The sequence below is a fragment of the Staurois parvus genome, unplaced genomic scaffold, assembly GCF_062004578.1.
Source record: "Staurois parvus isolate SC_StPar_1 unplaced genomic scaffold, SC_StPar_1.0 ptg003158l, whole genome shotgun sequence".
Classification (NCBI taxonomy): domain Eukaryota; kingdom Metazoa; phylum Chordata; class Amphibia; order Anura; family Ranidae; genus Staurois; species Staurois parvus.
In genome coordinates this window covers 220,817-237,760 of record NW_028320954.1, presented here as the reverse complement: position 1 = coordinate 237,760, position 16,944 = coordinate 220,817, and the positions used below count along the sequence as shown (strand labels likewise).

General features: G+C 41.3%; 1 protein-coding gene across 2 annotated transcripts in view; it reads right to left on the bottom strand.

The window, feature by feature from the left end:
• Window positions 1-16,944, bottom strand: part of LOC149428531 (myotubularin-related protein 11-like) — a 136,964-nt gene that overhangs the window by 38,828 nt on the left and 81,192 nt on the right. For both annotated transcript variants that reach the window (XM_089667295.1, XM_089667294.1), the window contains exons 10-12: window positions 9,829-9,953; window positions 4,494-4,566; window positions 2,723-2,793 (exon numbers count right to left, since the gene is read on the bottom strand). In XM_089667295.1, coding sequence (XP_089523421.1) covers window positions 2,723-2,793; window positions 4,494-4,566; window positions 9,829-9,953 — 269 coding nt within the window. The remainder of the gene's footprint in view (window positions 1-2,722; window positions 2,794-4,493; window positions 4,567-9,828; window positions 9,954-16,944) is intronic.

Genomic DNA, 16,944 nt, shown 5'->3' with positions numbered 1-16,944 from the left:
GCCTTGTACCATGTGACAAGCTGTGACCAATCACAGCTCACTTAGTACTTCTCAATGAGTGCAAGAATGCAGCCAGAGAGAAGGAGAAATTATTGCTTTTACAGCCTTAATGGGTGTAAAAGCAATCAGTGTAAAAAAAAAAAAAATCTTCCTCACCCCCCACAAGTAGTACAGTGTCACCATGGTGACACTGTACTGCTAGGGTGATAGTATGTAAAAAATAAAATAAAAATAAAAAATAATAATATAAAAAAATAAAATAAAAATGTAAAAAAAAAGTTTAAAAATTATAATTTTTGGTTATAAACTAATTTTGATTTTTTTTTTTTACTAAAAAGATAACGGAATAAATTTTGGCCAAGATTTATGATGAAATATTATTTATTTGAAAAATTTTATAAAAAAAACACTTTTTTTCAAAATTTTTGGACTTTTTCATTTACATAGCAAAAAAAATAAAAATCCCAGCGGTGAATAAATACCACCAAAATAAAGCTTTATCTGTCTCAAAAAAATGGTAAAAAATTAATTTGGGTACAGTGTTGCATGACCGCGCAATTGTCATTCAAAGTGTGATAGCGCTGAAAGCGGAAAATTGCCCTGGTCAGGAAGGGGGTAAAAGTGGCCGGACTGGAAGTGGTTAAAGAGTCACGGCATTAGGGAGGTTGAGAACCACTGCTCTACCATGATGGCCGCCTCCACATAGGGACACTGTGCTGAAAAAGGCATGTTAAATCAGTACTGGGTAAAGTAGCAGCTGTGGGAAGATCACGGGTCATTCTGGTGACTAGTCCTTTGCCCCTCTTGCCTTTGTTTATCCAGAATTTCCACAATACAGGTCCTCTTAAAAATGTTTGAAGTGAGGTTGCTCTAAACCCTGTATAAAGGGAATATCTGTTACAGTGTAAACATAACGTGTAGCTACCTGGTGAGAAAGCAGAGATAATATCTATTCCCAGAAGCAGGTTTTTTCTTTTTATTGCAATCTTATCAACACCAGAAACTGGCTCACCCACTGCTTCTAGAAAGTAGTCTTCTTTAACTAGTTTTGCCACTTACTGTAGGAGGTGTGTGGTTTAGGTATTGAGAATTGAGAATGAAAGGTGACTGAGACAGGGCATAGACCACATTTAGGCCTTTTTCACATAGGAGTACTACAGTATACCCCCATGTGATGGACGTGTTTACCCCCACAGGAACGTACAGGTGTTCTGTGCATTCATGTACAGGCAGTCCTATCGATATCTATTGGGAGGCAGCGTCTGCCCGGACACAGCCACTGCTCCTAATTTGACATCTATACAGGTGCATGGCCCCGAATGCAGACAGAGTGCATTTAGGACTGTGTACCCTCATGGATGTCAGATTGGGAGAAGCAGCTGTGTCGGTGCAGCTGCTGCATCCTAATAGACATCAACTGGACTGCATGCAGGGGAATGCACAGAACACCTCTACATCCCCATGTGGGTAAACACGTCCTCGCATGCATGTAGTCTGTAGTACACCCATGTAAACGAGGCCTAAGAAGAAGTGAATCAGGGCGCCCATTCTGTAAATGGCACTTACAGCCTATCGATTTACTTGGAACATTAAAAACCCAAACCATGCAGAATTGATATTTCAGTGTTTGGTGGATGATGGAGAGTTAAACCACCCCCCAGTCTCTCCCATCTTTCGTGGACCCAGTTGGTGAGCGATCTGGGTCTGTACACTTGCTGTGACCCTTATGAGGGGCTCCCACTCTCACTGCTGGAGTTTTCTTTTTTTTTAATGTATCAGAAGGAGCTGGAACACACAAAGGTGGATTGGAACACCCAAAACTATCAAGTGGACAGGACCAAGCAGGGAATTCTACAAGGGAAATCTTCCTGCTTAAGAACCCAAGACACACAAGAAGCCTGAGGCTGACCCTTTAACAGGGAGATACACCCAAAGTGGACCTTCACCCAGGGGAGTATTTACTGCAAGGCAAACAAGGCATATTTCAGGGGGGCAGCACCACCTTCCGGAAGAAGGGACACATGCGGCATGGGGAGCAGGTGGGATCCAAGAGAGGCTGCGGGCTGCTTGATGGTGTATGCAGAGCCTGACTCTTGTTCCCAGGGATGTCCGGAGCTGCGAGTATCTTTCTCTCTAGCGCTGGGGGGGGGGTTTGCTGGTATATGGGGGGAGGTGGTAGTGGAAGCCTCTTTTAGGGGAGGGAGGCAGGTGTGTTGTTGGTCAATGTCAGGCTCTCTCTGTGGGGTGGGGGGGGGGGTGTTTGTGTTGCCTAGGGCAGCACAAACCTTAAATACGCCACTGCCTTCACCCATGAAAATATCTTTTTCGTTCTTTGGTCCTCCCCCCTCCCTCTTACATAATTGGCATACAGGTCAGAAAACAAAGCATGTGTGTGCAGGACCAGACGAACTCCATACATGTGTGCAGATGTGCTGCAGGTCCCTGTTAGGTCTTTAGGACCTAACATATGTGCATGCACAGGATATCTAAAGATGGTGGCATGGAACAGAATCAGGGGGGAGGACAATATTCCCCAGCTAAAGTTCCCCTTTAAATTCAGATTCTCTTCAATCCATAAAAATTAGAAATTTATTTTCTAAAATCTGGTGGGCCACACTTTTTCATAATGGTTTTTCCATCAATAGCCTCCAACAGAGGCTGGCACAAGTAACAAAACTGACCTTTTACACAGAAAGCTCAGCGGATATAATACATGGCCTACCTTGAAGGACTACTGATCGCCTCCGCTCACCCAACAAGATGGCAACTTCGCTGGCTTTCTTCAGGCATAACCTATAAAAAAAAGGAATGCATGCATTTTAAAAGGGAAAGTAAAGTATATTTTCAATTAGAATATTTTGAGTTATTATTGCAGTGTGTAACTTAAAGCAAGAGTCTCCAAACTTTCTAAATAAAGGGCCTGTTAACTGTCTTTCAAACTTTAGGGGGGCAAGACTGTAGCCAGTGGGAGAAGAAAATGCCCTGGCATCAATGGGAGTAAACAATGCCCCATCATTGGTATTAGGGGGAGTAATAGTGCTCCATCATTGGTGTCAGTGGGTGTTTTAGTGCCCTATCATTGGTGTCAGTGGGTATATTAGTGCCCCATCATTGGTGTCAGTGGGAGGAATAGTGTCCCATCATTGGTGTCAGTGGGAGGAATAGTGTTCCATCATTGGTATCAGTGGGAGGAATAGTGCCCCGTCATTGGTGTCAGTGGGAGGAATAGTGTCCCATCATTGGTATCAGTGGGAGGAATAGTGCTCCATCATTGGATCAATGGGGGAAATAGTGCCCCATCATTGGGGTCAATGGAAGGAATAGTGCCCCATCACTGGTATTAGGGGGAGTAATAGTGTCCCATCATTGGTATTAATTGGAGAAATAGTGCCCCATCATTGGTGTCAGTGGGAGGGATAGTACCCGATCATTGGTATCAATCAGGGGAATAGTGCCCCATCACTGGTACCAGTAGAAGTAACGGTGCCCCGACACTGCTGCTAGTGGGAGGAATGGTTCCTCATCATTGGTATCAATGAGAGGAATAATCCTCCATCATTGTTGTCTGTGGGAGGAATAGTGCTCCATCATTGTTGTCTGTGGGAGGAATAGTGTCCCATCACTGGTATCAATGGGAGGAATAGTGCTCCATCATTGTTGTCTGTGGGAGGAATAGTGCTCCATCATTGGTGTCTGTGGGAGGAATAGTGCTCCATCATTGTTGTCTGTGGGAGGAATAGTGCTCCATCATTGGTGTCTGTGGGAGGAATAGTGCCCCATCATTGGCATTAGTGGGAGGAATAGTGCCCCATTATTAGGATCAATGGGAGAAATAGTGTCCCATTGTTGGTCTCAGTGGGGATATTGCCCCATCATTGCTGACAGTGGGGAGGGAAATAATGCCCCAAGGACCAGATAAAAGCAAGCAAAGGGCTGCATGTGGCCCCTGGGACGCAGTTTGGAGACCCCCTGCCTCAAAAGCAATGCTATTGTTAAAACTGCCAAAGATCGGTCCCCTCAAAATCAGATAGTGACTACTCATCTCTCCCTGTGCTCAAAGCAGGGGCGGACTGACCATTTGGAAACTCGGGCTCTGCCCTAGGGCCCGGGGTCAGTAAGGGGTCCCATGAGATGCCCCTGGTACCTTTTTCATAGGCTTTTTTGAGTTTGGGAAAAGACACAGGGGCCCCATGATCCCCTATTGCCCGGGGGCCCCATGAGTTGTCAGTCCGCCCCTGGCTCAAAGCCAGCTCCATAAAAACATGGTTTGCCCAATTTGGTATGTGGGAACTCCAGTGGCATGGACAGAGTCTCGACCTCAACCCTGCTGAACTAAGATTAACTGAAATGTAGATTGCGAACCATTTCTTCTCATCCAACATCAGAAACTGACCACACAATTGATATTTATCAAATGGACACAAATTCCCCCAGACACCCAAAAACATTTATTATACAGTGGAGGCTGTTATAGCTGCAGAGAAAGGCATTACCTCACATAGTCAAGCCACCTGGTTCCTTCCAGGTTGGAAAGCCATTTCTCATCAGGTGTGGGTGTTGATGTATCTATAAAAAGAAGAAAATATCCATTTATAAAAGGCTATAAGTAGATAAGATATGAAATATGTCTTTTGTAGACAACCACTGAAGAATAGCAAGGTTAGCAAGGACCAGGGGCGGACTGACCATTTGGAAACTCGGGCACTGCCCGAGGGCCCGGGGTCAGTAGGGGGCCCCATGAGATGCCCCTGGTACCTTTTTCATAGGCTTTTTTGAGTTTGGGCAAGGACACAGGGGCCCCATGATCCCTTATTGCCCGGGGGCACCAGGAGTTGTCAGTCCGCCCCTGGCAAGGACTGACCTTGGTTTGGTCAACAGGCACCTGGAAAAAGACCATAGAGGGACCTTTCTCCTAAAGAGACACTAAATAAAATCCTTATTCCCAAAAAATAATCCTGAACCTGACTGCAGCAAACGTGAGCAGCGAGTGTTTGTTGTGGTCATGTGCACTACTCTATGCACTCTACAAATCTCATAGTCCATCTCAGGAGTGAGCAAGAGATGGTGGCTTTGTTACTACAAACAGTGGGACCATGCAATATGAACGTAGTCACTCTATAACAGGAATCTGGATCACAGCATCAAAAAAAAAAAAAAAAAAATGGAAATTTGGAAGAGGCTGAGAGCAACAGATGGGACTTTATGAAGTTAAGAATTTTTTTTTAAACCAGAGTTTATCGTCATTTTAACATCTGTCCCTATGAACGGTGGTAGGATTTATTAGTCCAGCCATCCTTAACCATAGTTCCTCCAAAGGTTAGTAGGGATTCCTTGAGCTGTGGCTGACTTGTAGGCAGGTACAATCTAATTCTCCACTGCAGGTGGCGCTCGTCCGGAACGGAAGTGAAGCTGGGGGAGGAAGTCAAGAGAAAATGGGTTTCTCTACGATTCCCTTAGTCTCCTGGGATGGCATTCTGATTGGCTTTGGTGATTCCAAGTGACCCTGGTAGCCATCTTGGGTCATGAAGAGTCTTTTTTAAGTCACTGCCTCCAGGATTTGGCGTGCATTTTGTGAGTGGATAGTGCAGGAAACCCCATATATCAGGGACAGCACTAGAAGTAGGGAGAAGTTCCAGGAGTAGGGAAAGCTTAGGGCCTATGTCTGCACCTTAGCAACCCAATGGGTTGGACTGGCAAAGACCTAACTCCACTCTCCTTGACAGGCTCTCCAGCTTTGGCCTTCTCTCTGCTCTAACTAGTGTTCTCCGGTCAGGCTGTTGTACCGTTTGACAAGTTCTGCAAATACATTTTTTTCTGCAATCAGGGGGACTCTGTTTTCTGCTGCCGCACCATGCTGTATCTACCCAATACACTGACCCCTCATCTCATACTTTGTGCACAGTTAGAGAGCCTATGTCACTGGAAAGAGTCAGTGGCATACCACCAATAATCTTTTACATGTCTGCATGGGTGGCCTTCTCATTGACCACCAATGTAAGGAGGCACTTCACTTTTCCACTAATCACTGACTTTTAATTTTTTTTATTATTTCTTATAATTATTTTGTGATTATAACTGAATTTAATTTTAATTTAGAGTGTTTTGTGTTAAAAATGATCCACCATGATTATCATATATACTCTAGGTATGCCATATTCTTTATTATTTTATTATTATATTTACTTTATAATGTACGAACATTGATAATATAGCATAATAAATAATATACCATAAGCTCTACATATCATTTTAAAAAAGGGGTTCCCTGAGATCTGTAGATGATTTCAAGGGTTCCTCTGGGGTAAAATGACTGAGGAAGGCTGTATTAGTCCTTCAAAGTAACCCGATCAGAAAGAGTTAAAACATTAGCTGTTTATTCAGGAAGCTCTCCGTTACATCAATGAAACCTGTAGACATATTATTGATCTAGTAGCCGACCTGAAGCTAGTTTAATGGAGTGGAGAAGGAATTGTTTGCCCTTGTGAATAGTAAGTCCGATATTAAATAGAGTCGTCTTTCCACTTGACTTCCTTCAAATCTAATCAAAGGTGATCAAGGCTTCAGATAAAGAAATAAAAGGAAAACAAAATCATAGTTCTATTTGATTTCAAGGTAGCTTGCATTTTTATTTTTTTTCTTTTGATTCCCGAAAGAGAAGGGCTTGAAGCGGAACTATAGTTCCACTGTCGCAAACTGCGAGCAGGCAGGCTTTTTATTGTAGAAAAGACTTCTACAATAAAATACACCGACCTGCCTGCTTGCTGTATTTTATGGCATGTAAACTAAGCTGTGCATGTGCCGCTCAGCCTACGTTGGTGAAACAGTCCCTGTGTGTAGGGATGGCTGACTTCTGTGCATGCGCAGGAGTCATATCATTCTGTGCTGGACCGAAGAATGGCACCAAGAAAAATACGCTGGTGAGGAGGGGCGGACTGACCATTCGACACTCAGGCACTGCCCGAGGGCCGGGGTCAGTGGGGAGCCCCATGAGATGCCCCTGGTACCTTTCATAGGCTTTTTTGGGTGTGGTTTGAGGCCCCATGATCTCTTATTGCCCGGGGCCCCATGAGTTGTTAGTCCACCCCTGCTGGGGAGGGACGGGGACCATTGAAGGGAAGGGAAGTTTAGCTCCGCTTTAAGACTCCCATTTCACATTTACATGCCCATGTAGACAGCGGTTTGCGCATGCATGAGACTCCATTCACTTGACTCCCAGGAAAGAAGTCCCTGCACTACTTTGGAAATCGCAGCCCGCACGGGGACCGAGGTTCCCAATGTGGGTTTGATTACCAGTGAGGGCGGCATGCCATTAGGATAAATGACACCCGCTCGCGGGTCCCACATTTCACAGTGTGGGTGGTTGCAGCTGCCGGAATTTGTGTGGTTCTTTTAGCAATCCTATGAGGAGGTCACTCTGTACATGATGAAATGCGTCAAAGGCGTGGCTACGTGACATCATTACGCCGGCAGCACAAGGTCGGCCATCTTACTTGCTGTACTTTGGATGGATGTTTTTCCTTAAGGGGGCAACTTTTAATGAAATAGGCAATTATTCTTGTGCGTGGGAATAGTACACTATGTTTGTATGTTTTTTTATATATGTGAATAAATTGACATCATGGGGCTACTACACTATAAAAGATCTTTTATTCTTTTCCTTACCATACTGGTTTTTATGAGAACCATTGAGCTGCTGACAGGAGTCTCAGAAGAGAGAAAGAGTATAACCCATGATATTGGGAACAGTGGTGTATTTATTTTTCGTGCTGCCCTAGGCAAAGCAAAAATTGGCTCCCCCCCCCACAGAGACACCAACACCCCCCTCCCCCACGAAGAGAGCCTGACATTGACCAACGACACCCCAGCCCCACCCCCCTACCTGAGAGAGCCTTCCACTACCCACACCCCCCCCTCCGGAAATCCCTGGGAACGAGAGTCAGGCTCTGCATACACTATCAAGCAGCCCACAGCCTCTGATCAGATCCCACCTGGTCCCCATGCTACGTGTGTCCCTTCTTCCATCCCTTCTTTCGGGTGGCAATGATACCCCCCTGAAAATTGCCGCCCTAGGCAAATGCCTTGTTTGCCTTGTGGTAAATACACCCCTGATTGGGAAGGCCGGTTTTGAGAATCGGTCAATAAGATGAGATAAGCAGGTAGAGGCACACGGTGGTGTAGCAGCATGTGGATATTGGGAGCACGTTTCTTACTATACATGTGTGGACATTGTACTGTTAACACAAATTTGGAGCATGTGAAGACATCTTTTGCCGTTTTTATGAGGACTTTATTATCATTATACTATGTAATTTTTGTATTCTGCATGTTGAAATATTTATTTTTTCACTGAGCTATTGGGTACCATTTATTTATTTATTTTATACACATATTTTTGAGTGTACATTTATAGATAACATTTGGTTGCGATTCGGTATTGTGCATTCTTTGTCTCATTGTGTGTGTAGGCATGCAATATTGGACTTATTAAACTGATTATAAAGGCTGAAGGTTTTTTACCTTCATTTATTTTATGTATGAAGGTTATAAAACCTTCTGTTTGCAGTGTCTCCCCCAACCCCCCTCCCCCCCAATCCTTACTTGGGCCCACTCCGATCCAGCAATGTTCTCAACAGCCTCTACTGTCTGGGGACTCTTCCTCCTCATTGGCTGAGACAGCAGTGGGAGCCCATTGGCTGTTAATCACAGCCAGTGAGCCAATGGGGAGAGAGTGGGCATGGGGCAGAGCCACTGCTCTCTATGTCTTATGGAGATATAGAGCAGCAACTTGGGGCCGAGCACTTGGGCCCCTTCCGATCCAGCAACGTTCTCAACAGCCTCTACTGTCTGGGGACTCTTCCTCCTCATTGGCTGAGACAGCAGTGGGAACCCATTGGCTGTTAATCACAGCCAGTGGGCCAATGGGGAGAGAGTGGGCATGGGGCAGAGCCGCTGCTCTCTATGTCTTATGGAGGTATAGAGCAGAAACTTGGGGCCGAGCACTTGGGCCCCCTCCGATCCAGCAACGTTCTCAACAGCCTCTACTGTCTGGGGACTCTTCCTCCTCATTGGCTGAGACAGCAGTGGGAGCCCATTGGCTGTTAATCACAGCCAGTGAGCCAATGGGGAGAGAGTGGGCATGGGGCAGAGCCGCTGCTCTCTAAGTCTTATGGAGGTATAGAGCGGCAGCTCGGGGCCGAGCACACAGCGGTGCCCCCAGGGCGAGCAGCTTTCCCTGGGAGCACTGCTTAAGGAAGGGCAACTTTCCCTGGGGGCACTGCTTGAGGAAGAGCAACTTTCCCTGGGGGCACTGCTTGAGGACGAGGAGCCAGAAGCACCAGTGGAGACCCAAAAAGAAGAGGACACTGCACAGAGCAGGTAAGTATAGACATGTTTGCTATTTTTAAAAAAAAACAAAAACTTTGGTGTCACTTTAAGATTGCAAGCTCCTTAGTCCAAGTATGTGTGTATGCATTTGAGACAGTGACCGTAGATTGTAAGCTCTTTGGCCTAGTAAGAGAATCTATATGCATGCAATTGGCACAAATGGTTTGCATCTTCCTCAGAAATTTGCAAAGGATAACAAGGCTGTATAAACCAACCAAATCTGAAACTTCCAAGTCCTGACTCCATCTACCTACCCCGTGCTGGGTCATAGAGCGCAAGAGAGTTCGTTTTCTTTCTACAACCAAATCTAAGGTCAGTCTTTAGTAGTCAGAAGACTACAAAATGACAAAATACTAGTTCATAGAGCAATAGTGATGGTAAAATTCTTGTATCCCAGCTCAACAGCCTGAGAACCATCCAGAGCATTGTAATAGAACGACTTACCTGCTGAGCACAAGCTGCGCAATTTAAGGTAAGAGATCTGGATGTCGGAGATGGAAGGAAGATCCTCAGAGGTGTCGATGACCACACACTGCGAATGGTTGGCAAATAACAGCAGTCGCATCGACCTGGAACATCAGAGCTTAAATTAGCAATGAGCTAAAGCAGGGCTCTACTAAGGGAGACACGCAGGCTGCTGTCCTTTAAAAATCCTAATTTCCTAGTTTCTCGGTTTAGGACTTTGGGGTGTATTTATGAAAAATTTGCTAAGCTGTTTGCCTTTCAAAATGGCATGTAATTCAATTCTGTGTGAAAGAGTCAAAACTGAATGTTCTCAGGCTATATTTGCTGCAACTCAAATGTGTGAATGAGGGAAAATACCACTTATGGTCACTAGATGGCACCGAGGAGAATTCTTATGTCCTATAACAGTTAGCGCCATCTAGCGGCATAGAAAACTCTACAACACCAGTTGGAGGGTATGAAATAACTAAATCTTTTTCTGTATGTTTGATATTGGCTTCTGTTTTCTTGAGTTACTGTTTCTTAGATAGAGATCCTGCCAAAAACAGAACCGGCTTATGTTTTCTTAAGTTACTGTTTCCTAGATAGAGATCCTGCCAGTAAAAGAACCGGCTTATGTTTTCGTAAGCAAACATGTTACTGTTTCTTAGCTAGAGATCCTGCCAATAACAGAACTTCCTGTTGCAGGCCGACAATGTCAAGCCACTGCCACACAAGTAGCTGGACCGTTATCATTCCTGCTGATTGTACTCCTTTAAGTGGCCATTGAGATGCCTGTCTCATAAACTTGATAGGCAGCTCTAGGGCCAACTAAAGGAGCTGCCACAGTGGGATGACAGCGCTGTTACTAATTGGTAGGCAAAGGCTTAGCGTTAGCGACCTGAAACAAGAAGTGCTGTTATTGGCAGGATCTCTGGAAATTTTGCTTTAGATTCATTTAAAAAAAAAATTGCTTAAGAAAATGGTACACAGTGAGATATGATGCCAAACACACTGACATAGTACACTTTGGGCTCCATTTACAAAATGTCCGCACAGGTGTCATAAATAATCCCAATAATAAGTCTAATATGTTTATTTCCTATGATCACAGATCCACCTAGTGGCCATAATACAGTATTTCCTGAAATACCTCAACCCCTTGACGCAGACGTAACACAAATATGCGGCCTCACAGAACTTTTTTCCGCTGGGAAACCTGTCTTTCTGCTGGGAGTGCGCCTCTCAGTGCGCTCCCAGCACAAAGACCGCGGTGTCACTGAGAGCCCCGGGTCCCATTCCAACGATCAGGACCTGGGACTCCGGATTCCGGGTCACATGATCACTGTGGTAGCCTCTGATTGGCTATCACAGTGATCAGTCACTGTACAGCCCGGCCCCCTTGTGTTTTATTTTCTCTCTATGAATGGAGGAGAGAGATACATTTTATCTCTCTAACTCCTAGCATAGAGGGGAAAAAAAAAATTTGTAAAGAAAAAAAAAAAAAGGATAAATAAATAAATATTAAAAAAGAAAAGAAAAAAATAAACAAAAAAAATACCTAGATCAAGGTTTGATCTAATTCAGTGCCAGGGTAAGTGTTTGGATTAAGGTTGGGGTCAAAGGTCAGGATTTATTTATTTTTTTTTAAATTTGGTATCAGTGTCCGTGTGTTTTAGGTAAAAAAAACAAAACAAAAAAACAAAACAAAATGCGCACTATTGTTTCTGGGCTGTAAAAACAACAAATAACATACACATATATGGTATTACTGTGATCGTCAAGAGCTGGAAAATTTATTTTGGGTTGTTCTTTAGTGGTAGGTTATGGTAGTAACAAGAAACACAAAGCAAAATTTAAAAAAATTATTATTTTTTTTTTTTTTTGCTATTTTGGGCCAGTTTTCCTTAGAGGGAAAAAAAAAAAAGATAAATAAATAAATATTAAAAAAGAAAAGAAAAAAATAAAGAAAAAATACCTAGATCAAGGTTTGATCTGGTTCAGTGCCAGGATAAGTGCTTGGGTCGGGGTCAAAGGTCAGGATTTTTTTTTTTTTTTAAATTTGGTATCAGTGCCAGTGTGTTTTAGGTAACAAAAAACAAAATGCGGACTATTGTTTCTGGGCTGTACTACGGGTACAGACAACAACTAACATACACATATATGGTATCGCTGTGATCGTCAAGAGCTGGAAAATGTATTTTGGGTTGTTCTTTAGTGGTAGGTTATGGTAGTAACAAGAAACACATAGCAAAATTTAAAAAAATGGGTTTTTTTTTACTATTTTGGACCAGTTTTTCTTAGAGGGAAAAAAAAAAAAAAAAAAAAAAAAAGATAAATAAATATTAAAAAATAAAAAAATAAAGAAAAAGTACCTAGATCAAGGTTTGATATAGTTCAGTGCCAGGGTAAGTGTTTGGGTCAAGGTCAGGGTCAAAGGTCAAAAATTAAAAAAAAAAATTTGGTGTCAGTGTGTTTTAGGTAAAAAAAAAAAAAACCCAAAACAAAATGTGCACTATTGTTTCTGGGCTGTACTGTGGGTACCAGGGGCGGACTGACCATTTGGAAACTCAGGCACTACCCGAGGGCCCGGGGTCAGTAAGCGGCCCCATGAGATGCCCCCGGTACCTTCATAGGCTTTTTTGAGTTTGGGCAAGGACACAGGGGACCCATGATCCCCTATTGCCCGGGGGCCCCATGAGTTGTCAGTCCGCCCCTTGTGGGTACAAACAACAAATAACATACATAAATATGGTATCGCTACGATCGTCAAGAGCTGGAGAATTTATTTTGGGTTGTTCTTTGGTGGTAGGTTATGGTAATAACAAGAAACACACAAAAAAATATATTTTTTTTACTATTTTGGGCCAGTTTTCCTTTGATAATAAAAAAAAAAACAGGAGCTATCCATTACCATTTACCACCAAACGAAAGCCCAATTTGTCCTGAAAAAAACGCGGTATAATTCACCTGGATGTACAAAGTAGTTGTGATGATATGTACGGTTTTACTAACACATGTCAACGTTGTAAATTTGTGCTTAGGCATTTAGATTTGTTTTACCCTTAGGCATGAAGGGGTTAATCAGTAAAATACAACATTATGGCCACTAGATGGAGCTGATGATCATAGGAAATAAACATATTAGACACTACGGGATAATTCACAACAGCTAAGTGAATACTGAGGCTTTTTTTTTTATTAGACCCCTTTAATTGCAAAGATTTTCTGTGCTAAGACTACACAGTACAGATATCCAAACATATAATTTCGGTATCCAAAAAGATAATAAATTAATTATAGAATGCTTTAAACTGTGTAAATCTAATAAAGTCCCACAAAAACCTAAAAAAGAGTCCAAAAAAGTCCCACTTTCACCCCTGAAAGTTAATCAAAATGCAAAACCTTTTTTGTGCCAGTCAATAAATTGAAATGCAAAATAAAATCCACAAAAATAAAGTCCACAAAAATAATTACAAAAATTTCTCTTCCGTGTCCAACTTGCACCTCCTATTTTTTGCACGTATTTGTGTTAAGTATATACTTATTGTTTGTTCAAAGTACCGTATATACTAGCTGTTATCAAAGGTAATGTAGTATTTTATATTTTTTGAGGTACACACAGGATTTTTGTGGAGGTGCAAGTTGGACACAGAAGATACATTTTTTTAATTATTTTTGTGGACTTTATTTTTGTTTTTGGCTTTATCTGTACTTGAATCCATACTTCATAGAGAGGAGTCCATGATACTGCAGGACTATGCTCACTGAGAGAAATACAATGTATAGAATGGGAATTAACACGATCACTTATGCAGGCCATAGACGGGGAGAAAACCGTACGTTTTTTTTTAGAAAAAAAAAATCGGTCATTCAATCAGCCGAAGTTACCACCATTGGTAAAAAAATGTCGGCTGATTTTCGTCTCGTCTACAGCCGGCAATAGAATATGCAGAAGAAGAAATAGAATATGCAGAAGAAGAGGAAATAGAATATGAATAAAAAGAAGAAATAGAATATGAAAAAGAAGAAGAAATAGAATATGAATAAAAAGAAGGAATAGAATATGCAAAATATGCAGAAGAAGAAGAAATAGAATATGAATAAAAAGAAGGAATAGAATATGCAGAATATGAAGAGGAAGAAGAAATAGCATATGAATAAAAAGAAGAAATAGAATATGAAGAGGAAGAAATAGAATATGCAGAAGAAGAAGAAATAGAATATGAATAAAAAGAAAAAACAGAATATGAAGAAGAAGAAATAGAATATGAATAAAAAGATGAAACAGAATATGCAGAAGAGGAAGAAATAGAATCTGAATAAAAAGATGAAATAGAATATGCAGATTATGCAGAAGAAGAAGAAATAGAATATGAATAAAAAGAAGAAACAGAATATGAAGAGGAAGAGGTAGAATATGCAGAAGAAGATGAAACAGAATACGAATAAAAAGAAGAAATAGAATATGAAGAAGATGAAATAGAATATGAATAAAAAGGAGAAACAGAATATGAAGAAGAAGAAATAGAATATGAATAAAAAGAAGAAATAGAATATGAAGAAGAAGAAATAGAATATGAATAAAAAGAAGAAATAGAATATGAAGAAGAAGAAATAGAATATGAATAAAAAGAAGAAATAGAATACGCAGAAGAAGAAGAAATAGAATATGAATAAAAAGAAGAAACAGAATATGAAGAAGAAGAAACAGAATATGAATAAAAAGAAGAAATAGAATATGCAGATTATGCAGAAGAGAAGAAATAGAATATGAATAAAAAGAAGAAACAGAATATGAAGAGGAAGAAGTAGAATATGCAGAAGAAGATGAAACAGAATACGAATAAAAAAAAGAAATAGAATATGAATAAAAAGAAGAAATAGAATATGCAGAAGAAGAAGAAATAGAATATGAATAAAAAGAAGAAACAGAATATGAAGAAGCAGAAATAGAATATGAAGAAGAAGAAACAGAATATGAATAAAAAGAAGAAATAGAGTATGCAGAATATGCAGAAGAAGAAGAAATAGAATATGAATTAGAAGAAAAAGTTGCAACATTGTATCTATTTGTATCCCTTTCAGATACAGATGTTTCTATTTGGATACAAATAGATACAATGTTGCTATTCTTTTAAATGTCAAATATAATGGACTGAAATTCTTTTTTTTTTCTCTTCTTCATATTCTAGTTCTTCATTGTCTTTATATTCTATTTCTTCTTTTTATTCATATTCTATTTCTTCTTCTCATTCATATTCTATTTTTTTCCTTTTCTTCTTTTCCTTCTTCTTTCATGTCACTGCTCATGCGCATTTTTTTAAAATCGGAAAAAGATCAGCAGATTTGTCCATCATTGCCGAAAAAATCAGCTGAACGACAAATTTGGCCGATTATTTCCCAGCAGGAACGATAATCGAAAAGGGCAAAAATCACTAAAAACGGCCAACCGAGTACTGCACTAACGATCCGAAAATCGGCCGATTTTCGGCCGTTTTTCATCCCATCTATGGCCCACATTAGTCCCTTACAAAATCACAGTTTTCATTTTGATGGTCTGGCTTATGGCAATACAAATGTCCTCCGGTTCAGTGTCTCATAGGTTTGTGTGGTGGAGAGACACTGCAACAGTATCTGTATATGTGACTCTGCAAGGTATAGTAAGGCACTGCAGTACTGAGTGATACAGGAGTAAGGTAACACTCATCCGTGCTTCAATTACATGTCACGACCCCTTGTCCTGCCATTTCCCTGGAAAGATGTATTTGTTTACTTCCCATTGTCTCCTCTTCACCTCATTCATAGACCACATGGTTATCTGTACTGTATATGCAAAACCTTTTTTGTGCCAGTCAATAAATTGAAATGCAAAATAAAATCCACAAAAATAATTACAAAAATTTCTCTTCCGTGTCCAACTTGCACCTCCTATTTTTTGCATGTATTTGTGTTAAGTATATACTTATTGTTTGTTTAACCCCTTCCCGCTGGTGCCTCCCGGCCCTTTAAGAGACGGCGGGAGGGGCGTGGTTTAGGGATCATGTGACCACCGTGATGCGTCGCCACAGCGGTCACATGATCGGGAAAGGTCCCGATTGAAAGAGCAGACCGGGACCTTTCCGTGGGTACCGGACATGTGTGCAGGGCACACGCTCTCAGCACATATGTTTTTTTGTTACATGAACACAAATGTGCGGCCGCTCGGTGTCTAGGCCCAGACGCCGGGAAGCCGCACATTTGTGTGCGGCTGGCGAGAAGGGGTTAAAGTATATACTAACTGTTATCAAAGGTAATGCACTACAGTATGTAGTATTTTATATTTTTTGAGGTACACACTGGATTTTTGTAGAGGTGCAAGTTGGACACGGAAGAGAACTTTTTGTAATTATTCTTGTGGATTTTATTTTGCATTTCAATTTATTGACTGGCACAAAAAAGGTTTTGCATATACAGTACAGATAACCATGTGGTCTATGAATGAGATGAAGAGGAGACAATGGGAAGTAAACAAATACATCTTTCCAGGGAAATGGCAGGACAAGGGGTCGTGACATGTAATTGAAGCACGGATGAGTGTTACCTTACTCCTGTATCACTCAGTACTGCAGTGCCTTACTATACCTTGCAGAGTCACATATACAGATACTGTTGCAGTGTCTCTCCACCACACAAACCTATGAGACACTGAACCGGAGGACATTTGTATTGCCATAAGCCAGACCATCAAAATGAAAACTGTGATTTTGTAAGGGACTAATGTGGGCCATAGATGGGATGAAAAACGGCAGAAAATCGGCCGATTTTCGGATCGTAAGTGCAGTACTCGGTCGGCCGTTTTTAGTGATTTTTGCCCTTTTCGATTATCGGTCCTGCTGGGAAATAATCGGCCAAATTTGTCGTTCAGCTGATTTTTTCGGCAATGATGGACAAATCTGCTGATCTTTTTCCGATTTTAAAAAAATGCGTATGAGCAGTGACATGAAAGAAGAAGGAAAAGAAGAAAAGGAAAAAAATAGAATATGAATGAGAAGAAGAAATAGAATATGAATAAAAAGAAGAAACAGAATATAAAGACAATGAAGAACTAGAATATGAAGAAGAGAAAAAAAAAAG